At 44.6% G+C, this 25,279-nt stretch overlaps 1 protein-coding gene across 1 annotated transcript; it reads left to right on the forward strand.

The window, feature by feature from the left end:
* Positions 1-1,599: 1,599 nt before the first annotated feature.
* On the forward strand, positions 1,600-25,279 carry MRPL1 (mitochondrial ribosomal protein L1). The gene is made up of 9 exons (XM_054990133.1): positions 1,600-1,653; positions 4,186-4,288; positions 8,491-8,755; positions 9,112-9,195; positions 11,689-11,760; positions 14,017-14,128; positions 19,190-19,290; positions 21,142-21,223; positions 24,008-25,279. Exons 1-9 carry the CDS (start codon positions 1,617-1,619, stop codon positions 24,175-24,177), a joined length of 1,026 nt encoding a protein of 341 aa, XP_054846108.1. The 5' UTR covers positions 1,600-1,616; the 3' UTR covers positions 24,178-25,279.

Consider the following 25,279-nt stretch of genomic DNA (forward strand, 5'->3'; position numbering starts at 1 on the left):
AAGTAATATCTACAGTCTAGCATACTTAGAACAATAGTAATAAAATCTATAGACAATCTCTATCTCTTTGCTGATGCACCTCTTTGAGACAGCTTCCTTATATTTCAGCTCTCCTATTTGAGTAAAGAAGGTTTGCCACTATCAAGCTTGGGTTCCATTAGGGACTGGAAGTAGCTAGGTCAGTACAGAAAGTAATAATTCCAAAGCAATAATCTATTACAGCAAAAATAATCAAGAATGGGGCATGTTAAAGACTAGCAAGTTTCTATCTCTGACAAGAAGGTCCATTTAAGTTTATGCTACATTATAAAGTTGTTAATTTTTTTTTTAGTAACCTATAAATAATACACCTTTAATAAACATGGTTGCCAATTTCTGGTTGGGGAATTCCTGCTGATTTGGGGGTGGAGCCTGGGGAGGGCAAGATTTAGAGACAGGACCTCAGTGGGTTATAATGCCAGAGTCCTCTCTCCAAAGCTGCCATTTTACCCATGGGAACTGATCTTTGTCCTCTGGAGATAAGTTATAATTCTGGGAGAGCTCCAGGTCCCACCTGGAGGTTGGCAAGCCTGTATCTTGGGAACTGTATATTACAATCATTACAATGATGTGGTTTTTACTGCGATTTTAAAATGTATTTATACTATACTGTGATCTGCTCTGAGCCCCCTTGTGGGGAGGGTGTGCTAGAAGTAGGGTTGCCAGCTCCAAGTTGGGAAATTCCTGAAGATCTGGGGGGGGGGGTGAAACCTGGAGAAAGTGGGGTTTGGGGAGGGAAAAGACCTTGGCATGGCATAATTCCATAGAGTCCACCCCCCCCCCCAAAGTAGCTATTTTCTCCAGGGGAACTGATCTCTGTGGCCTGGAGACCAATTGTAATTCTGGGAGATCTCCAGCCACTACCTGGAGGGTGGCAACCCTAGCTAGAAGACAGACAGACAGACAAACAAACTCATATTTTTAATTTTTAAAAATTAAGGTTAATTTTAAAAATTGTATTCATGAATTGAGATGAGCTCCAACTCACGAAACCTTACTCTGAAATACATTAAAGGTGTTACTGACTGGATTCTTGTTTTATATAAACTCAAATGTGGCATTCCAGTTCGTCTGTTTAGGGGCGTTTTTCATTTCCCGATTGCAGTGAGTACAAAGTTACTCTAGCCTCAGCACGTTGAAACAAATGGGTTTAGAGGCAGAAATAAAGCCACATTGGGCTGTTCTTATGGTTGCCAACTCCGGGCCTGGAAATTCCTGGAGATATGGGGGTCGAGTTTGGGGAGGGCAGAGCACTGAGTAGGAACCGCAGTGGGGTATAATAATGCCATAGAGACCATTCTCGAAAGCAGCCATTTTCTCCAGGGGAACTGATCTCTGTCATAGGGAGACCAGTTGTAATTCCGGGAGATTTCCAGGCCCCACCTAGAGGGTGGCAACCGTAGTCTTTCCTGTCACTCGCTCGATTGTGAATCTTATCCAGTCACAGAGGACTCCAAGAGCTCACTTATTACCTTCCTCCGGTTCTTTCCCTCAGGCGCGGAACCCTTCTTTCAGAGCTCCGTGAGGCACCCGGGGCCATTTTGCGAAGGGACGGTTGGCCTTTCCCGGCAGGCAAGATGGCGGCGCCCATGCTGAGATGCTGCTTGAGGGCAGGTGAGGCGAGATAAGGAGTAGGGGAGAGAACATTGTCCAACTGGGAGCTTTCCTCGGCCCTCGCTTGCTTCCGGGTCATTATATATATATATATGTAGGGGCGCCTTGAATTTAGTGGGGGGCTTGCTTCCAAGTATAATATATTTGAGCTGTAGGAGCTTTGACTCGCAGGAATTACAGTGCAATCCTATTCAGAGGTACTCCAGTCTATGCCCGTTCGTTTCAGTGAGCTTAGACTGGAGTAACTCTGCATAGCATTGCACTGTAACCTTTCCCCGAATCCCCGCCGTCGGGCGTTTGTAATAATCAGGTCACGATAGGTAGAAATCCCAAGTTTTGCTCTGAGGGGCAGCTGTGTCAGTATCTGTTGCAGCAAAAGTAAGGAGAAGTTTAGGGGTACCTGGAATCCTGGCAAGGTTTTATTCCAGCTCCAGCTTTTCTGGGGTAGAACTAGGGTTGCTAACTCTGGGTTGGATGATTCCTGGAGGTTTGGGAATGCAGCTGGGGAGGGTGGGGTTTGGAGAGGGAAAGGAGCTACAATGCTATCAGGTTCCTTCTCCAAAGTAACCATTTTCTCCAGGGGAACCTATCTTTGTCAATCTGGAAATCACTTTTAATTCTGGGAGAGCTCCAGGGACTTCCTGGAGATTGGCAACCCTAGCCCCCTTCTCCAAATGCACTGTGGGTCTTTCTTACGCTATCATTGTACCTCCTGTTCAAAAGGACTGCCTAGTGTGAGGTTCACTGATTGCACCTGAAGACGTGAGCTACAGTCTGGTAAAGTGCATGCAGAGATGAAATTGTGTTAAGTCCTTAAGAAGCTACTGAACTCCTTTTCCACCCCATTTCCATTAGTGGAGAAGGTGGTTCGCCGCATCACAAGACCTTATCTGTCTCTGTCTGTTATATAGCCCCCTCCCCCACAAGAGGAACCATCTGTCTGTTAAAAGGATAGCAAATCTGTTACACACAAGGAAGCTGTGTGTATTTGAGGAAAGCTTTATCTTGTTGGGGGGCAGAGTATGATGCTTTTCTCTGATATGCAGGCTTGGTAGTAAAGAAAGGTATGTTTTATCTTGAAATGATATTTGATTTACTTTCTCCTGGGAGAGCCAGTTTGGTGTAGTAGTTAAAAGCACGGACTCTAATCTGGAGAACCGGATTTGATTCCCCACTCCTGCACTTGAAGCCAGCTGGGTGACCTTGGGTCAGTCACAGCTCTCTCAGCGCTCTCTCAGGCGCACCCACTTCACAGGCTGTTTGTTGTTGTGGGGATAATAATAACATACTTTGTAAACCGCTCTGAGTGGGTGTTAAGTCATCTTGAAGGGCGGTGTATAAATCAAATGCTATTATTATTGTTATTGTTGTCATTATTATGAAGACTTTAGTCCTATAAAATATTTTTAAATGTGTCCTTTGTATTTCTCACCTATAAATATTATCACAAAATTTACATATTCTCGGAGAACTTGGACTAGGACGACCCAGGTTCAAGTCTCCACTCAGGGGAATGTGGAAAGCTACTCTCTTTTATGTGTCCTGGAAAAAAAAGGGGGGAGGGGTTAAATCAACTGCTAAACTTGTCTATATTCAGGATGGTCTCTTTAAAATAATTGTATTAACTTTATTTCAGCTTTTAATACAAATATGTCTGTATCATGGATGAACACTTCAGTGCATACAATGATGTGAGCTCTGGCTTGCAGAAACTGATGCTGGAATAAATTTAGGGTCTTTAAAGTGCTACTGAACTCATGTTTTATTTAAAGCGCAGAAACCGAACCATTTACAGTCCAATAGACTGTTTCGTAGGATCAGATTGTGATTGTCTCTTTGATGGGATTTTAAAAAATATTGTCCAAAAACATTCTTGGTTTAAGTAGCATATATTATATGCAGACATTAAAAAGAAATGTGTATCGGTTCATATCTGCCACATTTTCCCCTGCAGGTTGCCAAAATGATCGAAAAAGTAGAGCTCTAATTAAAGCCAGACTCAGGATTTTCCAGTGAATAAGGGTTGACTTTTATTTTTTTGAGAAACTGTAAATAGATTAGAAGAAAAACATCAATACAGAGCACTTTGCAGAAGGAAAATGAATTTGTTATAATTCTAGAAGACTGGAAAACCTCAAGAGACTTGTAGAATAATTCTACGTGAATAAGTACGTGAGCTCCTTCTGTCTCTATGAAGTGGCATAGCTCAGAACCAGTTTTACCACTTCAATGAAGAAGCATAATTATCAGGAAGCAAGTCCAATGGATTTCAATAGCTTTTACTTCAATATACATGTGCTGATGGAGTGTTTTTTTACACCTTTGCCCCATTTCTGGAACTATAGATTGAAGAGGTCCTTTACAACTAGTGTGATCAAGCATTTTACAGCACAATCCTAAACGGAGTTACGCCCTTAGAAGTCCTTGGAAGTCAATGAGCTCCAAAGAATTTAATTCTGTATAGGATTGCATTGTTGGTTTCAGCATAGCTTCTTTTGGACGGATGATAGAAGCATTTTTTCTCTCTTACAGTATCTGCTCACGGTCCTAGCCGTATTTTCACCATTAGTAAGCATTCTGCAGTGGTACCCGGTTTTGCTAACTTACTGATTTCCAGTAGACCCTATGCTGCGAAGTAAGTAAATTCCCTTTATTGCTCATGTTGATTAACAAAACGTTTTAAAATATCTTTTTGTCCTGCTTTCCAGCCAAAACTATTTTCTGAAGTTGCTGACAAGGATCAAACCCCCATGTGAATGACCAATGCTCCTCAGAGAGTAGATTTTCAATTGCAGCCAGACACAACGAAGGGTGTCCAGTTCCTTTCTGCCTTCTTCCTAATGTTCTCATCAATGGTGGTTAGAGGCAGCAGGGGGGAGGATGCTATCAGCGGGATCTGGATCCAGGCAGGATGGATGTTTCTAAGATACTTTTTAAAATTCATGGTATAAATAGTAGCAATCAGCAGGGCTCACGCAAGTATGTTCGTAATAGCAGGGAGTGAGTTCAAACACACAGAACTCAGGCAAGTGTGTTGCTAGTAGCAGAAAGTGTGTTCAAGCACGTATTCCACTACCAGAGCTAGTTTGGTGTAGTGGTTAAGAGCATGGGACTCTAATCTGGAGAGCCGGGTTTGATTCCCCACTCCTCCACAAAGCCAGCTGGGTGACCTTGGGCGAGTCACAGTTCTCTGGAGCTCTCTCAGCCCCACCCAACTCACAGGGTGATTGTTGTGGGGTAATAATAACACTTTGTAAACTGCTCTGAGTGGGCATTAAGTTGTCCTGAAGGGCGGTATATAAATCGAATGTTGTTTTGTTGTTGTTACCAGATATTCATTAAGTGTTCGATACAGTGCTGGCATACTTCTGATTCTTGGGTAATGTCATGCTTGTCGTTCAGTGTACACTTGAGGAGGTGGGATGAAGATTGATGGGGGATGTTTGTTTGCATCCTGCAGAGTCATTTGTGAAAATCGTGTTTTTGTACCCTGCCTGTAGCCAAATTAATGGAAATGATGAGCATGCTGTGTTCCCAGCTTGAAACCAGCATATTCTATTTGGTGGGAAGGGTAATTAAGCCTTGCCTTCAAATATATACAATGAGGCTCCACAGGCCCACAGAAGAAAACTGTCAACTCATCAAGTTGAATCTTGATGATAACCAAATGGATTTTCAGGCATATCATGAATGCCATCTCAATTGCTCTTTGAACTAGTGTTTTTAACTAGTTGCTCTTTAAACTAGTGTTTTTTTTTAAAGGAGAGAAGGCAAGGGAGAAATTGGATTAAGATCTCAGAGACCCTAGCACCAATCCTCACATTAACGTTAAGGTCGTTGGGTTGGGTGACCTTGGACCAGTCACATTCTTCTAGGGGAAATGGGACTGGGGAAAAGAGAAGCATGTATGCTGTTCTGAGATCCTTGGAAGAAGGTTAGGATTTAGAGAGGCATCTGACTGTATTTGGTGGGAATTTATTTTTGGAAAGTCCCATTGAAAAGCAGAGCACTCTAATAATCTTCTTGCACAGCATCAATTCATTCCAGTGTGGGCTGGCGAGAGAACATGTGTCCACTCTGCGTACATCTTGACTTTAAGCTATAAAAGAGCCTGAGGTGTCGAGTCACATTTTTTTTTCTTTCCAGTGTACAAATTCTTCTCATCCTGTGAAATATCTAAAGCTATGAATATATTTATTTATTTATATTTAATTTATATTCCGCCCGCCCTGCATCAGCAGGCTCAGGGCGGATGACAACCAAGTTTAAAATATATTTCATCATATATAAAACTTAAAATCATAAAACATCCTAATACATAGATTAAAATACATGTAAACATAGTCACACACACACACATATATATGTGTATGTATGTATGTAAACACAGCGGCACATAATCCAGATGACCCCCTATTTAGCCATCTCCAGAGTATTTTGGCAATATAAGAGATGGAGGTGTCACTAGTAGGGAGGGCATATACTGTGCTCCCCTGGCTAGGGGGCACCGCCCGGCATCAACCATATGCCTGGCGGAACAGCTCCGTCTTACAGGCCCGGCAAAATGCTAATAAATCTCGCCGGGCCCTAGTCTCATAAGACAGAGCGTTCCACCAGGCTGGGGCCAGGACTGAAAAAGCCCTGGCCCTGGTCGATGCCAGGTGGGCCTCCTTGGGACCAGGAATCTTTGGCCAGGATATGATTGGTCCTAGGTCATTCATAGAAACAGAGCTGGAAGAGACCCCAAGGGTCATCTGGTTCAACCCCCTGAACAATGCAGGAAATTCACAGCTACCTCCCCTCTTCACCCCTCCAGTGACCCCTTCTCTATGCCCAGAGGAAGGCAAATCACCTCCAGGATCCCCAACCAAACTGGCCTGGAGGAAAATTCCTGACCCCAAGGTGGTGATTGGCATTATCTTGGGCACATAAGAAAAGGCTTAGCATTGGCTCATCCCTTCATGCCCTCAGCAAACTTTATGGTAGAGTTGGGGCTTGGGAACTATTAAGGAAGGAATACCACATCTCTGTGGGAAAGAGTTGCAGAGGGAACGTATCAGATAGAACCTCCATGTTCAAAGGCAGTAACCCTTCTGAATACCAGTACAACAGAAAGATTTGGCTTCCGTGCTTTGCTTGTAGGCCTTCTGGGGATATCTAGTTGGCCACAGTGCGAAACAGGGTGCTAGACTAGATGGACCAGGACAGATCCACTTGCATTACATTTGAGTTTTAATATATCAACTTCCAGGTTAGTTTTAAATCTTTGGTTTTTTTAGTAAACTGCTTTCAGCAGCAGGGGAAAGCAGTACAGAAATGCAGCAAATAAATGTTCTTAATACCTTTGAAAAGAAACAGCCAGCTGCAAATGAAACGGGAATGGTAAATAAAGGCTTCAGAACTATCAGAAGCCCTGGCCTGGATGGCCCAGACTGTGCTGATCTCGTGTCTGGGAAGCTAAGCAGAGTCTGTCCTCCTGGTTAGTACATGGATGGGAGACCAGAAGGAAGTCCAGGGCAGGGCTGGATCGAGGGGGGGCAGGGGGGGTAGTCTGCCCCCGGCGCCACCAGGGAAGGGATGCCGGGAGCAGCTGCCAGAGGGCGCAGGCAGCAGCCCCCCGTGCCTCGCAGCCCCACACGCTGCCTTTCGCCTGCCCCGCAGGACAGGGGGCGGCCAGCTTCCCCCTGTCCTGCAGGGCAGGCGAATGGTGCGGGTGGCTGCGCTGCCTTTTGCCTGCCCTGCAGGGCAGGGGGTGCGCGGCAAGCCGGCCGCCCCCTGTCTTGCGGGGCAGGTGAAAGGCAGTGCACGGGGCTGCGAGGCCGCTTGTGCCATTCACCTGCGGGGAGGTGAATGGCGCGGGCGGCTTCCCAGCCCCGCACGCTGCCTCTGCCGTTCTGCCGTGTGTGATGATGTCACCGAAGTGGCCTCATCACACAGTGTGGGGAACGCGTGCGCAGTGCGCCCGCGCGCGCAAGGTGGTCGGCCTAGGGTTGCCCCAGGCGCAGGCAACTCTAGATCCGGCGCTGGTCCAGGGTGACTATGCAGAGGCAGGCACTGCAAATCGCCTCTGCTTGTCTCTTGCCTTAATAATAATAATAATAATAATAATAACAACAACAACAACAACAACATTCGATTTATATACCAGCCTTCAGGACAACTTAATGCCCACTCAGAGCGGTTTACAAAGTATGTCATTATTATCCCCACAACAAAACAGCCTGTGAAGTGGGTGGGGCTGAGAGAGCTCCAGAGAGCCATGATGACTAGCCCAAGGTCACCCAGCTGGCTTCAAGTGGAGGGGTGGGGAATCAAACCCGGCTCTCCAGATTAGAGTCCCACGCTCATAACCACTACACCAAACTGGCTGTCCTGAAAATCCTATGGAGTTGCCATAAGATGGCAGCAATTTTGCAGCACTTTCCACTACCAACGCTTAAAAAACGTCTTCTGTGGTCTCTTTGGATGTTTTCTTTCTATTGCTTCATCCAGCTCACCCGCATATTTTCTTTTGAAGCAGCACCAATGTGTTGCAGAGCTTAGAGTGCTGGGGTAGTATCTGGAAAACCTGGGTTCAAATCCTATTGAGCCACGAAGTTCTCAGGGTGACCTTAGATTAGTCGGGCAGTCTTAGCCTGACCTGCCTCACAGGGTTGTTGTGGTAGTTGTTTGAAAGAAGGGCAAGCAATGCGTACAGCCCTGTGCTCCTTGGAAGAAGGACAGGCTAAAAAAGATAAATAGAATAAGAAGTTTGGGTGTGTGTGTGTGTGTGGTTTTTAATATTGCCAGTCTACAACAAGCTGGACTTCTTCTTTTATTGCATCTATTTTCTTAAAGGAAAGAGTCCAGTAAAAAAAAATCCAGAAGTGGTGCAGGAAAGAAAACTTCCAAACCAGAGCCTGCCCCCAAAAAGAAACGGAACAAGCCAGGCTTGCCATGTGGGCCGACAGATGACGTCTATTTGACGTGGTACTACCAGAGACCCGTTTATGAAGCAGAAGTGGCTGTAGATATGCTGAAGAAGTTTCAGCAATTGGACTTTACTGACCCCAGACAGCATGTGTATGCTGATTTCACCCTGGATATGGCAAAGGACACGAAGGTACGCCAGAAACTGTTTATTGTGCCTACGATGGTTGAACTTTTTAATTTGCTTCATACCATAATTTAATTCCATTTTCTGACACTACGGGCTCATTCGCAGGTTGTGGAGTCCTCATTGTCTGAACGAACCAAGGTTTGTTTGTTCAAGGATATAGCCCAGAGAAAGATTCCCAAATTAGGTAGTTAAATTTCCTTGACACTGTATTTCATGTATCATTATTAAGTTGGAATTTCTCTTCGTCTTTCTCCTTCATCACTGGGGAAACCTTTCTTGAGATGCTAAATCTTTTTAAGGTAATTGTTGGTACACTAAATAATGTGAATTATGTGAATTTAGCTTTACTTTTGTTTCAGAAAGCTGTGGAGCCCTTTGCTGCTGCTGTTCTTCTGCCTTACCAGTTTGTGGACGACTTCCACAAGGTTGTGGTATTCACAGAGGTGATTTCCTACACGTGGTCCCAAAGCTTCCTTTTTATTGTATGCATTTTGTAGCTGGGTCATCGTTTAAGATGGAAAACGCTCTCCCTAAAACAAAGTGGAAGAAAAAGCAGATGTGTTTAAATTAACAAAACTGAGACGCCACAACTCGCCTTTGAGTGGTGTGCTGTCGTTTTATTATGGATGCACCCCCATCGGTGTCTGTGGCACTTTATAGGCTAAAAAGCAGAAGACAGGCTTTGCCCCGTGGAGCTTACAATCAAAAGGTAGATGGAGGTGGGGGAAATCACAGGGGAGAGGAGGGGAAGCAGTGGAATAATGGGAAATGCTGGGAGATGTGCATTGAAAGTTAAAGTGAAATTGCTATGCAGATTTAATTAATGAATTAATTAATTAATCGCCTTTCTCACTGAGACTCAAGGCAGATTACATAGTGTGAGATTAGTACAATCAGTATCAAGGACATTTCCATAAACAATGCCATAGGATAAATAAATACAATTTTATAAAGACATAGCATTATCAAGGATCCAATACAGAGCTGAAGAAATGCTGAAACAGAACATAATCAATTGCAGGACAGACATTAAACAACATGAAGCACAGGTAGTATATAGGAGTACATATTTAAAGCAACAGTTAATATGTAAGGCAACATAGGGGTGAAGACTATGGTCCCTAACTCATTAGTGAAGCATGTGAGACCCTCCCCTCCTATCTGAGTAAAAAGTCTTTTTGAATAATTTGGTTTTTCATCATTTACGGAAAAAGAGGAGAGTGGGGGGCTCTCCTGACCTCCTCAGGCAGGCCGTTCCACAGGGTAGGGCCCCCCACAGAGAAAGCCCGTGTACGAGCTGCTGTCTTATTTCGCCCATGTGCAGTCTGGCACCAGCAAGAGTCCCTGTTCAGATTTAGGCATTTTTATTGCGGGTGAAGGCTTGAGGAGTGAAGTTTTAGATCAAAGCCTTCGTGGAAGAGGTAACTTGGGATTTGAAGGAGGGGCATGTATTGAGGACGCCATGCAACTGTTCTGAGATCAAGGCAGCAGGCGGCCCCTAAAATGCAGTGACGTTCAGCCTTCTTGCTGCCTGGAGCCTGAAATGTCCTCCTGATTCCTTGTCTCCCAGGAGGCAAGATGTCGCAGAACTCTTCCTCCTTTCTTAGAGATCTCAGCCTTCTGTTGCAGGCTGGGCAGACTTATCAAGCAAAGCTGTCTGTCTGGCAGCTTATAGTAACTGCTTGGGCTTGCCTAGTTGAGACAACACCCAGAAATTTGTTTCAGGCCGATAGCCGTATTAGTTTGCAGTAGAATAGCAGGATTTGAATCCAGTGGCACCTTAAGAGACCAACAAGATTGCCAGGGCGTACGTTTTCGAGAGTCAAAGCTCCCCTCTTCAGATACAGGGAGGGATGGAGATCTCCCCGCATCCGAAAAAGGGAGCTTTGATTCTTGAAAGCGGATACCTGTAAAAACTTGTTTTTTAAAAAATATTTTAATTTGTTTTAGTTCCGTCTTATTCTAATAACAAAATTAATCAAAAGTCTTACATTCTTTGGATACAGGTTATAAATCATACATTCCATTTCATCTCTACAGTTCCGTCATAATTATACTATTTTGACTATGCTATTATCACTATAAGTCTGCACTCGTTAATTCTAGTACTTCTTTACTCTGCTCATTCATTTGATTGTATTCTGCTAACATAGTTATGTCTCTATTTTATACTTCCGTTTTACCCATCTATAAAACGGGGTCCATTTTTGTTTTCCGTCATGTCCGTTTATTTCTTTTATTAATGCTGTCAGTGTGTCCATTTCTGCCGTCTCTAAGATTTTCTCTATTAGTTCTTCTTTTGTTGGTATATCTGTGTTTTTCCAGTATCTGGCATATACTGTTCTTGCTGCTGTTATTATATGTATTATCAAATATGTATTTTCCCTGTTTAGCTCCTCCAGTATTATATTTAACAGGAGCATTTCCGGTTTATAGGGTATGTTTATTTCTACCTGTAAAATCTTGATGGTTTCTAAGATGCCACTGGACTCAAATCCTGCAGATCTGAAGATGGGAGCTCTGACCCTAGAAAGTTCATACCCTGAAAATCTTGTTGGTCTCCAAGGTGCTGCCAGATACAAATCCCGCTACCCTGAAATTTGACAGGGATGAGCTCAGGGGCCAGATGGCCCTAGCAGGGGGGTAGCTCCCCACCATGGCCCCAAATGAGGGGCAGACCTTGCACCATGCAGGAAAGGTGGCAGCTGCTGGCGGCCTATGTGCCATGCCAGGTGGGGAGGGAGGTGCACAGCTCCAATGAACCCTGTGCTTTCCTCCCTCCATCTGGTGGGTTAGCCTTTGCCCTACCTATTCCCCCCCCTCAGTCTACCCCATGAGGAGCGTGTGTTTACACAGGCCGCTGACCCTGCTTGCCAAAGGGAGCTTGTGCACTTGTACTTCCACTATCGCCAAGCTAAGCTGTCGTTTTCTTACAGAATGCAGATGAAGCTGCTTTAGCAAAAGAACACGGAGCTGTGGCTGTAGGAGGATCTGAATTAGTTAAGTCTGTAAGTAATGAAACGTAGATCAACCAATATGACAACCCCTCGCACTTCAAAGTAATAATAATAATAATTTACCTATTTGGAAGTTTATAATCACACCTTTCTTCCAAAGCTGTTCATAACCTTGTTCTCCCCTCCCTTTTTTTCTTTACTACGACCCTTTGAGGTTAACTTAGGCTGAGAGAGCATGACTGCCCTTTCAGTTCGAACTGGAATAGCATCTTGGTTTGTGATGTTTAAATATTGATGTGCTCTTGAAAGTTCTCCAACCAACATGGACAAGAACAAACCGGGAAGTTCTACTCCGAAAAGCTCAGCAAGTGTCTTTTGCAATTCTAGAGGGACAGTTCCATCATGTTCTGGACTATCTAAGCCCTTTCTGCAGTTATAGAGGGAAGCTTTTGTAGAGAGAATGTTTTGGATAATCTAGACTGTCGTGTCTGTTGGCAGAGGAGATACAGGACGTCCTCCACCGCCTTTATCTTTTTGTCCTGCAATTGAGAGTCCGTAAAGTAAATATTGATCTCAACTTTCCAAGGGGGGTGAAAAGTGTTTGGTTCAGCCAAAAACAAAATAGATTTTCTGCTTCCAATTACAACGAATGGGTTACGCAGAAAAGAAGCTTCTCTTTTTTCCTCTCGCATTAGCCAAGCTTAATCAGAATTCTACTGATGCTCACACAATGCCATCTGGATAAATTCTTTATTTTGTATTATTTTAACTGTCGATCCCAGGCTGGGATTTATGTAGAATGTAATTAAGCTGGCTTTATTCTTGGGGTTTTATGTGTGTGAAATCTGTTGTTACAGTCCATAGCCGTTGAAAATTATTTCTAGTAGTTACGATCTGTGGCATTGGCAATAAATTTTGAAATGAATATAGCTGTTGTTTCATGGGGAATCTTTCCCCCTCCTTTCTCTAACGACAGGCAGTGATAAGCATACAAGGAAGGGATGCATCTTAAAGGTTTTTTAGTTGAGGAGGGCCTGTGGTGGAAAGGGCTGTTCTTGCACCTGCCTTCACATTTTGTAAGGCAGGAAAAAAGATCAAAAATGTTCCGCAGAGCTGTAAACAACTGATAACACTTAAAGTGCAACATGCAAAGACAATAATACAAGAGATTGAATAACATATAAGTATACTACTAAAGTGCAAGGTGCATGAAATATATCAGATGGTAATTCAATGTACAGGAGCCCCGTGGCGCAGAGTGGTAAGAGGCAGTACTGCAGCCCATGCTCTGCTCATGACCTGAGTTCGATCCTGGCGGAGTCAACCTTAAGCCGGCTACCTGAATCCTGGCGGAAGCCGGCTCAGCCTTCCATTCTTCCGAGGTCGATAAAATGAGTACCCAGTTTCCTGGGGGTAAAGTGTAGATGACTGGGGAAGGCAACGGCAAACCACCCCGTAACAAAAGTCTGCCAGGAAAACGTCGTGATGCGACATCCCCCTTTACCTTTACCTTAATTCAATGTACAATTCACATCCAACAATAATTATGCAATACAATTAAACTTGAAGACAGATCAGGTACATACACGTACATTGAATTACCACCTGATATATTGCTCTTTAGTAGTATAAATAGATGTTATTCAATCTCTTGTATTAATTGCCTTTGCATGGTGCACTTTAAGTGTTATCTATTGTTTACAGTTCTGCGGAAGATCTTTGATCTTTTTTCCTGCCTGCTTATTCCGCAGCTTCCCCTTCTGGTGTCGTTTTGGATTCTCACATAATTGTAAGGCAAAATTCTGATGCTGAAGTTATCCCAGTGTGGCAAAATGTTAAGAGAGTTGGAGACACGGGTTGAAATTCCCGCTCTAGCACGCAGTTCCTTGGGTTACCTTGGGCCAGCCCTGCTCTCTCGCCCTCTCTCACTCAGCCTAACCTGCCTTACAGGGTTGTTGGGGGGATAAAGTAGAGAAAGAGAACGCCCTGTATACCACATGAGCTCCTTGGAGGAAAGGTAAAGGATTTTTTTTTAAAAAAGAGCTAAATAAATCCCATTATCAAGAGATTGCATGGTATCACTCTTATTGCAGCATCAGGAAGAATGTGACTGGCACATTCTCTGGATATATTTTCATAGTGGGATTGCTGTGAATGTTTGGCAGGGTATGAACTCTTGGGAGAAATCTGTGAATGTGGTTTTTTTCTTCCTGACTGATGTGTGTTAAAATAATGTGATAACTGATACAGACATAAGCTGTGGGGATTCCATCTATTTTTTTAAAAAAAATTATTTGTCTTGTCCAGATTTTAGGTGGTCATCTTGAAGCAGATTATTACGTAACCGTGCCTTCAATGATACCCAAGCTTACCACTTTAAGGCCCGTATTGAAAGACAAGTACCCGAAGTCTAAAAACGGTAAGGGTCATTTTTGTTTGTTTGTTCATTCCCTTAATAACAAAGAAGCGTATCCCACATTATACACATTTGGTGGAAAACTGTCAAAATGAAGCTGCTCGTAGGAGAAAAAAACCCATGAAGTTTTCACATGGGGGCTTTTTTTCAGCCGGAATGTGGTGGAACGGAGTTCTGGCACCTCTTGAAAACGGTCACATGGCCGGTGGCCCCGCCCCCTGATCTCCAGACAGAGGGGATGTTAGATCGCCCTCCACGCCACTTGGCGTGGAGGGCGATCTGAACTGCCCTTTCTCTGGAGATCAGGGGGCGGGGCCACCGGCCATGTGACTATTTTCGCCGAGGGTGATTTAAACTTTTAAAAACTCCCCCCTTGTTCCAGCTGACCCAAAGTGACGTGACTGTGCGGTCCTGGGAACATGCATGTACTTTGCGTGTGCGCATGTGATACCAGGGGCACCACCTCCCGCCAGGAGTTGCCCCCTGTGCTGGCAACCCACTGAGTTCCACTACCTCTTTTCCCAGAAAAAAAGCCCTGGCTACATATATTGTCTGCTGTTCAGTCCCATTGTGGGACGGGAGAATGTGAACCGACATCAGCTTCTTCTACATTTCTAAAGCGAGACTTTCCACTATGCCCCCTCCTCTCTGCTTAGTTGCACATGGAGCTGATTTTATACTCTGGATTGCAGAGGAGGGGGGGGGACAAGAGGACCCTAATCACTGGTGAGACAAGCAGGCCCCCTCCCAGTCTATGAGTAGTAGCGGTTCCTTGCTTTAGCAATGGCTAAGCCCTGTGTTTTGGGTACCAGTTCTGCAGGCACTGATCTGTTGACTCCCTCCTAGATCCATCAGGGTCTATTAAAATTGTTAACATTGCACAGCAGTTTTAAAATATTATTTTATTATTTATTAAATGTATAGCCCGCCCTCCCCGCGAGCAGGCTCAGGGCGGGTTACAGCAATAAACAAGAATACAAAAGATAAAAACCCTAAGATCACATGTCAATGGATATAGATGCAGAGGAGTTAGCCGTGTTAGTCTGTGGTAGCAAAATCAAAGCTTATGCTACAATAAAATTGGTTAGTCTTAAAGGTGCTACTGGACTCTTTTTGATGTCAATGGATGTACATCCTATAATCAGGCTCAACGAACATAAATTCCAGTAGCCCAGATGGACCCTCTTCACCTTCCTTGCATACTATATAAGAAAGGTGGAGGTGTGGGTTGGTATACTATAACCACTCGTGCATGGGGGGCAGATGACCATATGGCACCCCCCCCTCCACTAGTACAGAGCTTAGAAGGTATGAAATCATCAGTTTGAGGCTGGGAATGGATGAGGAGGCAGCGCTTGAGAAATGAATGCTGCTTCCTGAAAGAGGCAGAGACAGTAGCGGCTCCTTTGCGTTTCCAGAATGCAGTAGAATTTGTATTTTGTAGATCTCTGTGTCTGTGTCTGTGGGTTTGGTTTTGGGTTTTTTTGCTTTTTGTTTTAAGTCGGGTTAGATTCTGCAGATCCATCTGACACAGGGAGCTTCTCCGAGCGATGGAGGATGCTCTTGCATCAGCAGAAAGCTCTTTGCACCAGAGGAAATTCGCTGTTCAGAGAACAACTCTGCAGAATCCAGCCTGTCCTTTTAAATGGAGGTTTAAACTGTTTATCGGAATCTGCTGTTCGTCTGTTTTAGATTTGCTTTTGATGTTTTCAAGTGAGTAGCCATGTATTGGTCTGGAGTAGAAGAATAAGATCCGAATCCAGTGCCACCTTAAAGGCTAATGAGATTTCCAGGGTAAAAGTTTTAAAGAGTCACAGCTCTCTTCATCAGATACCAGTATTTTAGGTATTGTGATTTTGAGTATAGGGCATTACACAAATGAATACTATCTCAGGTGCTAAAACAGAAAAACGGAATGAAAGTTATCCTTGTAAAATAATCTATAACAGTGTTGGCAGAGATACTGAACTTTCTGACAGCAGGTTTTGAGTCCAGGGGCACCTTAGAGACCAACAAGAGTTTCAGGATGTGAGCTTCCAAGAGTCAGCACTCCCTTCTTCAGATAACAGGCGTCTGAAGAAAGGAGCTTTAACTCTCAAAAGCTTATATCCTGAAAAACTTGTTGGTCTCTAAGGTGCCACTGGACTCAAATCCTGTTGTTCTACTGCAGACCAACACGGCTACCCACCTGAAACTGAACTTTATGAGTCCCATATCAAATGATTCTTGAGGAATTTCCAGTATGAGGATTAAAAAAAAAAAAACCAGCCTCTTGTCCATCAAGATGTTTAGCTGAAGCAAGAAGAGTGTTTGAATGCTCTCTTGCCCAAGCTGTCAGTACAGCGTGTTTACAAGCAACATATTTTCACCACGCTCTTAAAATACATGGGATAAATTGCTAGCCTGTCAGAAGTATAAGAGGGGGTAATGGACCAGATGCATGCTAGACCCAAAGGGAGATGTATATTTAATGTAGAAGGAAGGTCTTTCCAATCCCCCCTTTTTAAAATAACACTCAGCAGGGATTGCATTCGCCAAAACATGGTGGGTGGAAATGGGGCGTCAATGGAGAATTAACATTTTAAGCGTGGGGGTTGATGTTGCAACTGAACCAGCCCATCTCTTAGAGTCAATTTCTCCTTCTACGCTGACATGAGTGGGAGGGAATTTTGGGGTAGGCATGAGTCAGCAAAAGCTCAACAAAGAGGATTTGGATTTTTAGAAGTTTTTTGTCTTTGCTTAGTGTATGTTTAGTTCAGACACCTCCCCTCCTCTTATTCTTTGACATGTTTTTTTGATCCAGCCCTTCCTTAAGGCGTGTAGGGTGACCTTTGTGGATCCCCCCCCCGAACCACGCTTGCATTTTATCCTCACAACCAGAGGAGTTAGCCGTGTTAGTCTGTAGTAGCAAAATCAAAAAGAGTCCAGTAGCACCTTTAAGACTAACCCACTTTATTGTAGCATAAGCTTTCGAGAATCACAGTTCTCTTCATCAGATGCATCTGACGAAGAGAGCTGTGGTTCTCGAAAGCTTATGCTGCAATAAAGTTGGTTAGTCTTAAAGGTGCTACTGGACTCTTTTTGATTATCCTCACAACAGCAGCCTTGTGAGGGTAGGATAGGCTGAGGGTGGGTGTGGCAGGTGCTAGGACCCTGCAGCATCCAGCTGAGGCTCTGTTGCCTGAGACCGAGAGGACTGCAACCAGGCAGAGCTTATTCTCAAGGCTTCTATCCCACATCCCTCTCAACAAGGCTTAAAGCAGCTTGCAGTATATAAACGCTGGATGCAAAACCAGATCTAACCTGCGTAAAGAACGGATTTCACTACCACAGCGGTCAGTGGAACGGAATGGTAGTAGGGTGGTGGGTTGGACCCTAAGCTGCTAGGAGCGGAGTGAACTCAGGGAAGGGGTTTTCGCGGTCCTCCCCACCTCGCTGCAGCTCCCTAAACCCTCTGAAAAACTGTGCCTGAAGATGGGAGGAGCGTTAGGAACAACACATGATGCAGTTCAAGGGGCTTCAGCCATAAGAGAGGGAGGAGGAATCAGCAAAAGTCCATCCCCACGTGTGTTTTTATAAACCTTTTCATGACTTTGTAAGGGCTGTTGATTCCTCCTTCTGGCTGCAGCATGCTACGCTGCCTCTCGTTTTGTTGCCAGAGTTCCCTTGGGAGAGGATTCCTGGGGTGGGAGGGGGCTTCAGTGGAGGGGAAGGTAGCCTTCTGTGAACTCTCTCTGTCTGTGCTAGCTTTTAAGATCCCATCCTGAAGACTGGGTGCTTTTACTGAAACGTCCCTGTCTCCAGTTGCCATCTAACATCCTGGCTGCAAAGGATCAGAGTGCAGGCATGGTGGCACCCTAGGGTAGTCGTAGGAAGGGTAAAGCGTGTCGAGCGAGTCTGGCAAGTGAAGCAAGGGCAGGTGCCAAACTGCACATGGGCGAAATCAACAGCAGCCCTTACACGGGCCTTCTCTGTGGTGGCCCCTACCCTGTGGAATGGCCTGCCTGAGGAGGTCAGGAGAGCCCCCACTTTCCACAACCTTTCCACAAACAATGCAAAACTGAGTTATTCAAAAAGGCTTTTTATTCAGCTAGGAGGGCGGTATTGTAGGGAGGGGGTCTCAGATGTTTCGCTAATGAGTCAGGGACCATAGACTTCACCCCTATGTTGCCTTACATATTATCTGTTGCTTTAAATACTCCTATATACTACCTGTGCTTCATATTGTCTAATGTCAGTCCTGCAACTGATTATGTTCTGTTTCAGCAGTTCTTCAACTTTGCATTGGATCCTGGCTAACGCTATGTCTTTGGAAACTTGTATTTATTTATCCTATGACATACTGTATGGAAATGTCCTTGGTACAGATTTTACTAATCTCACATTATGTCATCTGTCTGGAGTCTCAGTGAGAAAGGCAGACTATAAATGACACACACACACACACACACACACACACATGAGAGGCAAGGGGGTCTAGCGTGCATGAAAAGCCAGCATATTCACTGGTGCTGTAGATCTCCAGCCCCTCAAATGTTTGTGTTGGGGGGCCAAGCAGTGAGTAAAGGGGGGACCTCGGTATACCTTGCACAAGTCTAGATAAGGGAGTGAAAATAGGAATGTTGCTCTTTTTTTGTTACTTAGACTGGGAACATTTAAAATGCAGATGTTGGCTTGATATGTGTGTATGCAAAGCTCTTACACATTCTTAATTACTCCACTTATACCATGCTTTCTCCCTAATGGGGACCCAGAGCAGCTTACATCATTCTGTTCTCCTCTGTTTTATCCTCGCAGCACCCCTATGAGGTAGGTTTGGCCAAGTGTGTGTGACTGGCCCAAGCTTCCATGGCAGGGTGGGGATTCAACACAGAGGCAATCCTAGGTTTTTCCTGTCCTTTTTGTGCCCGGGACAGGTCTGCGCTTGCATCCAAACTGTGGTATGTGGAATGTTTTTCGACGTCAAAGAGGAACAAGGTAGCTCCTGTCCATGCAGAGCTTTGTTGGCACGTTGGAGCCGCTGCATACAATATGATGCTCTTCTTTGGTTTGCATTTGAACCAGGGTCTGTTGGTTACGACATTCCAAAGATGCTCAACTTCTTCAGAGCGTGCTGTGAATATACGGTGGAACGCGATAACTTGATCAAGACATGCATCGCAACGGTAAGTTTCGTAAGGAAGTTTGCAAATGAGCCCAAGTGAAATTTTTGGTTCAAGGTGGGGTTAATAATTTACTGAGAATACACATGAATGCAGTACTTGGTTTACTTTTGTACCTTTTTAGGAACACCGTTCTCTGACCAGTTAACGAGACAGGTCATTCCACAGGGCTGGGTAGTTACAGTACATTAGCAAAGATCTGGTAAATCATTACCCTTTGCTAACGTAAGAGGTTTCCTTTCTGAACAAGCCAAGAAGGCAGCATATCTAACAGGAAGTGTAGCTTCATGGCAGAGCCCGTGTTTTGCACACAGAAGTTCAGTCCCTGGCATTTTGAGTTAACTGAACCTCAGGGTAGCAGGAATTGGGGGATGACCTTGGCCTGGGGTCTTTGAGATCTTAGCAACAGACAAATACTGAGTTTGCTAGGCCAGAGCATAGCATTACTATATAGACAATGGCAAACCACCTCTGTTAGTCTCTTGCCATGAAACTTCCCCCAGGGGTCGCCATAAGTCAACTATGATGAGGACAGGATTTCGTTCATTTCATGTATGGACGGTGAAGAAAGCTGACAGGAAGAAAATTGATTCTTTTGAAATGTGGTGCTAGAGGAGAGTTTTGCGGATACCACAGATGGTCAAAAAGACAAAATAAGCAGGTTCTAGACCAAATCAAGCCTGAATTCTCCCTCGAAGCTAAAATGACAAAACTGAGGCTATCGTACTTTGGTCACATCGTGAGAAGACAAGATTCTCTGGAAAAGTCAGTAACGCTAGGAAAAGTGGAAGGCAGTATAGGAAAAGAGGAAGACCCAAAACGAGATGGCTTGACTTAATGAAATCTAGTTTGCAAGATCTGAGCAAGTCTGCTAATGATAGGACGTTTTGGAGGCCTTGCGTTCATAGGGTCGCCATTGGCGGCACATAACACACACACTTCATAGAGTCACTGTAAGTCAGAAGCCACCCACACGCCCTCCCACATGGCAGGTGTGAGGGAGCAATGCTCTGTATGTGTGCAGACTGGGTTTTTAGGTAGCCATAGCAATTCAAAAGATGCCCAACTATTGTGGTGGCTGCCACTAGGAAAAAAGCCCTGTCTACACGTTACAGTGAACGCATAGGCACCTGTTTATAAGAGAGAGCTAACGTGTGTTCATTTTACAATTGAATTCAGGGCCAGTACCTGGATAAATGTGGGGGCTCGTATCACACATTCACCTGAACATGTTTGAATGTAACATGAGAACTACTCAGTGCGCGTATTTTTTAAAATCGAGTGTGCGCTGTATACAGATTATATTTGCGTTCAGTGTAACTTATGAACAGGGCTAAAGAGGTGAAGGGCAGGGGAGGTGATCTGGAGCCATCAGCAGTTTTGTGGGGTATTTGGAGCTGAGCCAGTGGGGAGCAGAGTTGGAGATGGAGGGAGGAAGCCAGAGTTGGCAGAACGAAGGGGGTCTGGAAGCAAGGAGAGGGAGGGAAGGGAGTTGTAACCTGTGACTTTCCCCTGTTTGCAAGTCTTTGCGGATCCTCTTCTGATAAACATACATATAAACATACAGATACCTTGTCACGTTTGTTTGCAGTCGCTGGGTTTGGTTTAAAGGGTTTTTCTCCTTCCCCTTTATTGTCACAGCAAGGGTATCTTTGAGCTAATAACGCTACTGGCATTTTTAGTACTTTGCATCTTCAACAGAGAGGAAAACATTTCTCCCATTATTAAAAAAATCCAAAACAAAACCAAGGCCCAGAGCTCTGATTAAATATTTACCCCTGACGCTGCAATTTTTATTAATCCGGCAGCGTTTAATGATTTCTGCTTCATTAATTTTGCATTAACTTCTTTCAGCTGGATATGCCTAATGATCAGATCGTTGCCAATCTGGATGCGATGGTTAAGGACGTTTGTAAATACAAACCTTTGAGCTATGGTAAGCCACAATCTTCTTGGTCTCTTAATTGGTACTAAAAGCCAATTACGTGACTCAGCTGAATTAGGGGAGCACCTTTCTGCCACCAAGGGACAAACAAAGCGCATTATATAAGCAGCCCCTGTGTTTCTGGGCCAGACTATAAAGAACAGTTACAGTATGGCGGGTGAGATGTACTTAAAAAGTATTGTTAATACTGGTTACCTTGCTTTATAAATGCTAATAATCTTTTAAAACGGAACCTGTCATCCTTTGGAAAGAGGATCAGTGTCTCTTGAGAGGGAAGTGCCTCACCCCCAGGGCTTTTTTTCAGTAGGAACGCGGGGGAACGGAGTTCCGGCACCTCTTGAAAATAGTCACATGGCCAGTGGCCCCGCCCCCTGAGCTCCAGACAGAGGGGAGTTGAGATTGCCCTCTGTGTGCTGTCTGGAGATCGGGGGGCGGGGCCACTGGCCATGTGACCATTTTCACCAAGGGCGATTTAAACTTTAAAAAACTCTCCCCTTTTTCCACCTGACCCAAAGTGACGTCATTGTGCGGTCCCACTCATTGAAACCTACATCCCATATGGGGTTTTGCACACAAGGTCTCATAATCTTCAGTGTAGCCTTTTCTGGGGGTCAACAGAATCCTCTCTTGGGCCAGGGCAATAGTTTTGTTGATAGTTTAGGTGGGTAGCCTTGTTGGTCATGCTGTAGAACTGCAGGATTTGGGTCCAGTGGCCCCTTAGAGACCAACAAGATTTTCGGGGTATGAGCTTTCGAGAGTCAGAATTCCCTTCTTCAGATCTGCAGGATTTGAGTGCAGGGGCACCTTAGAGGCCCATTCGATTTTCAGAGCGTAAGCACCATTTTTTTTTAATAGAATAATTTTATTATTAAACGATATAAAATATAACAAAGGCATATATTGCAAATTTTTTTAAAAAAAGAACTCAAACAGATAAAAGAAAAAAAACTCCTGCTAAAAAAACAAAAACAGCTAAAAAAACCTAAAGAAAGAAATGTTATTTCACAATCCTAATTCTACAGTTCTCAAAATTCAACCAATACTTCAAAACCGTTCTTCAGACACAAGAAGAGAGCTCAGACTCTTGAAAGCTTACCCTCTGAGAATCTTGCTGATTTCTAAGGTGCCACTGGACTCAAATTCTGACTTCCAGTTGCGATCTCCCAGTGACCTTAGCATCATGTCCCCTTTTTCTTTGCCTCAGCTGATAGCTGCTCGGCACTAAGGTTAAAGAGAACCCTGTTACTTCATTGTAGAGGTGTCTCCAGCTCTGCCCCATCCGCTTCCCCCCTGGTGCATCAGGTTCTCCAAATCTAAAAGGCAGCTCCGCATCTTCTCTTACTGCTGTATTTGCTTCAGCACCAGCGGCTTAGTGTCACACGCACGTGCTTGCTGGAGTGAAAATAATTGAAAGAGCATTTCCTATGGCGCTTTCATGTCATTGTCTCAACAGCCCTGAAAGGTAGGCCCAGATTATTATCCCCTTGTTGCAAATGGGCTTGCCGCTCTTTGAGCTAATGGCGGAGGTGATGTTTGGAGACTTCCCACTGTGAATAATAACAGCTCTCCTTTTGAGAGCTGCTGTAGCACAGTGGTTAAGTGGTTGGGATGTGAATCAGCGCTCCGCTGGTTTGACTCCCACTACTGCCACGAGCTCAGCAGGTGGCCTTGGGTCAGCCACTCCTTTCACTGCAGCTCCCCAGCTGACTTTGACTCACTGCTGACTTTGTTCACTGACTTTGTTCACTGCTCCGAATGGGGCACTAATCTGTCTAGAAGAGTAATATATAAGCAGTTATTATTAAGCCATGTTCATAGATCCCTAGAAGTTGTCGCTGTATACAGACATCGCAACAACCCCCTTTGTTTGAAACTGGCGTGGTTTGCCAGTGTTGTGTGTTTCCTTCATCCTTCCCTCCTGCACGGAGCACAATCAATCAAAAGCTTTGTGGTTTGGGGAGCCTTTAGTCAAGCTCTAATTGGTCCAGTTGATCCCGTTAACTTCTGGCTGATAAAACGCTGGAACCAGCATGGGGCTCCTTTTTGTATCATAGCCGGAAACTGGAGGAGTCTTAGATTGCAAAATTGGGTCTGCTTGACTGGATTGCAGCTAGTCTGTTTTATCAAAGGGCATTGCAGTAAGAGCCCCAGTTGTGCAAGCCCTGGAGTGGGGGATGCTTCTCCAGTTCCAGCTATGAAAGGAAAAAGAGCCTCCTATTGGTTGCAGAGCTCCGTATGTTTGACAGCAACGGTGGGACCTCTCTACATGTGCTGGGCTCTCGGTCATCATTTCTTGTCTCTTGTTCCTGGCAATAAACCATTTTTAAACAGTCTTGATTTTCAGGGGGGTAATTTATATGTACGTGTGTGCTGTTAAGTCACAACCAATGAATGGCAACTCTGTCAACAGTTTTCAAGACGAGTGAGGATCAGAGATGGTTTACCATTTGCCTTCCTCTGCATTGTAACGCTAGTCTTCCCTGCTAGTCTCCCATCCAAGTACTGACCAGGGGGAACCTTGCTTCGCTTTCGAGATATGACGAGATCGGGCTATACCATGCCGCCTTCCCACCAAGAAGCATATGTTTAAATCATTCTCATTGCAATAGAATTGGTTAACTTCGTCAAAATAGTGTCTTTAATACATTCTCCAACTCTTTCTGTGATTATGTCATGTAGTACTGTATCTTGCGATGCGTAGGAATTGGCAATTGCCACAAGCAGCAAAGGGGTAACTTAGACATATTCTCCCCCCCCCCCCAATTTGTTTTTAAGGTTCCTTTGTGACACGCTTGATTATTCGAAGTTCAACCAGCGAAGGTTTAGGTTTAAAGTTTGAGCGCTTTCTCCCTCAAGAAGCTATAAAAGAAAAAGCAGAAGAGAAGGTGGAAGGAGATGACAGGGACGACAGCGGTGACGAAGAAGAGATGCAGCAGTCCAAATAATCGGAGTATTGACATCGCCATTTGCTCTGTACGAAAGCCGGAAACCAGCAATTCTGCTCCTTATTTCAGTGGAACTTAAAAAGTTGTGCAAGAAATAGCCCCTCTCTCTGCCTCTTCCTCTTCCTCCTCCCCCGCCTCTAGGGTAGGCTTCATAACTCAAGATGAGCAGTCAGCTTAAAAAAGACGCTGGTTTCCTGTCTCGTCTTAAGAATCTGTCCCAATGTTTGAGATCCTAATTGATTATAGAATTGACTCCCATAGCATTACTCCTTCACTCATAAAACATCAGTTAGGCGTAGTCCTTGACGGCACAGAGCTCTTGCTAGCAACAAAAGTTCTGCTCCGGTTTGCATTAGTGTGACGTGGCGGGATCTGACTCCAGATTGCATTCCTGTGGCAAGAGAATGTAAAAGGCTCAAGTCTCCGTTTGTTTAATCAGCATAAGAGTCGGTTGAATCATTTCCAAATTTCTTTTTTTAAAAAGTGTAGCTGTGAGAGAAACCACCCGATCATCATCTGAAGTTGCTTATGTATCTTTTGTGTATTTTTTTTTAATTAAATTGCTCGATTGTGGTTTTATGGCTTTGCACAGTTGATAATTCCAATCTGAGCATAGTTATCTTTTGTGGAGGCACTTGGGTTACGGAGTGCATCCTGAACCCTGAGTCTCGGCATGAACTTGTGAGACAGCTATGCAACACCCGAATTCGGATTCCACCCTCAGGCCTCGGGCGAGTCACTGTTTTTCCTTCTTGGCGTTTAATCTGTGAAATGGGAACAAGGAGTCATGAGATCAAAATAGAAGGCAAGCTCCAGCAGGTGCTAAGGGTGAGGAATTGCTGGATCCCTGAGGCCACTCGTCCCCCACTAAGCCCAGAGGAAGTGGAACAAATCTTGTAGACAAAGGCAGCTTGTTGACAGCCAATATGGCATGTCGGTTAAAGTGTCGGACTCAGTCACGTAGCTCGGTGGGTCCCCTTGGCCCAGTCATTGTTTTTTAGCCGAGCCTACCTCACAGGGTTGATGTGAGGATAAAATGGAGGAGGGGAGAACCGTGTATGTTTTCCTGAGTTCTTTGGAGTGAAGGTGGGATTAAAAAAAT

The sequence above is a fragment of the Eublepharis macularius genome, chromosome 10 (genome assembly GCF_028583425.1).
Source record: "Eublepharis macularius isolate TG4126 chromosome 10, MPM_Emac_v1.0, whole genome shotgun sequence".
Classification (NCBI taxonomy): domain Eukaryota; kingdom Metazoa; phylum Chordata; class Lepidosauria; order Squamata; family Eublepharidae; genus Eublepharis; species Eublepharis macularius.

Bases quoted from the DNA above. Each gene is read 5' to 3' on its own strand.
- MRPL1 (XM_054990133.1), top strand. From the start codon at position 1,617: ATGGCGGCGCCCATGCTGAGATGCTGCTTGAGGGCAG. The intron at 1,654-4,185 runs GTGAGGCGAGAT...TCTCTCTTACAG, and splicing joins GAGATGCTGCTTGAGGGCAG to TATCTGCTCACGGTCCTAGC. The intron at 8,756-9,111 runs GTACGCCAGAAA...CTTTTGTTTCAG, and splicing joins ATATGGCAAAGGACACGAAG to AAAGCTGTGGAGCCCTTTGC.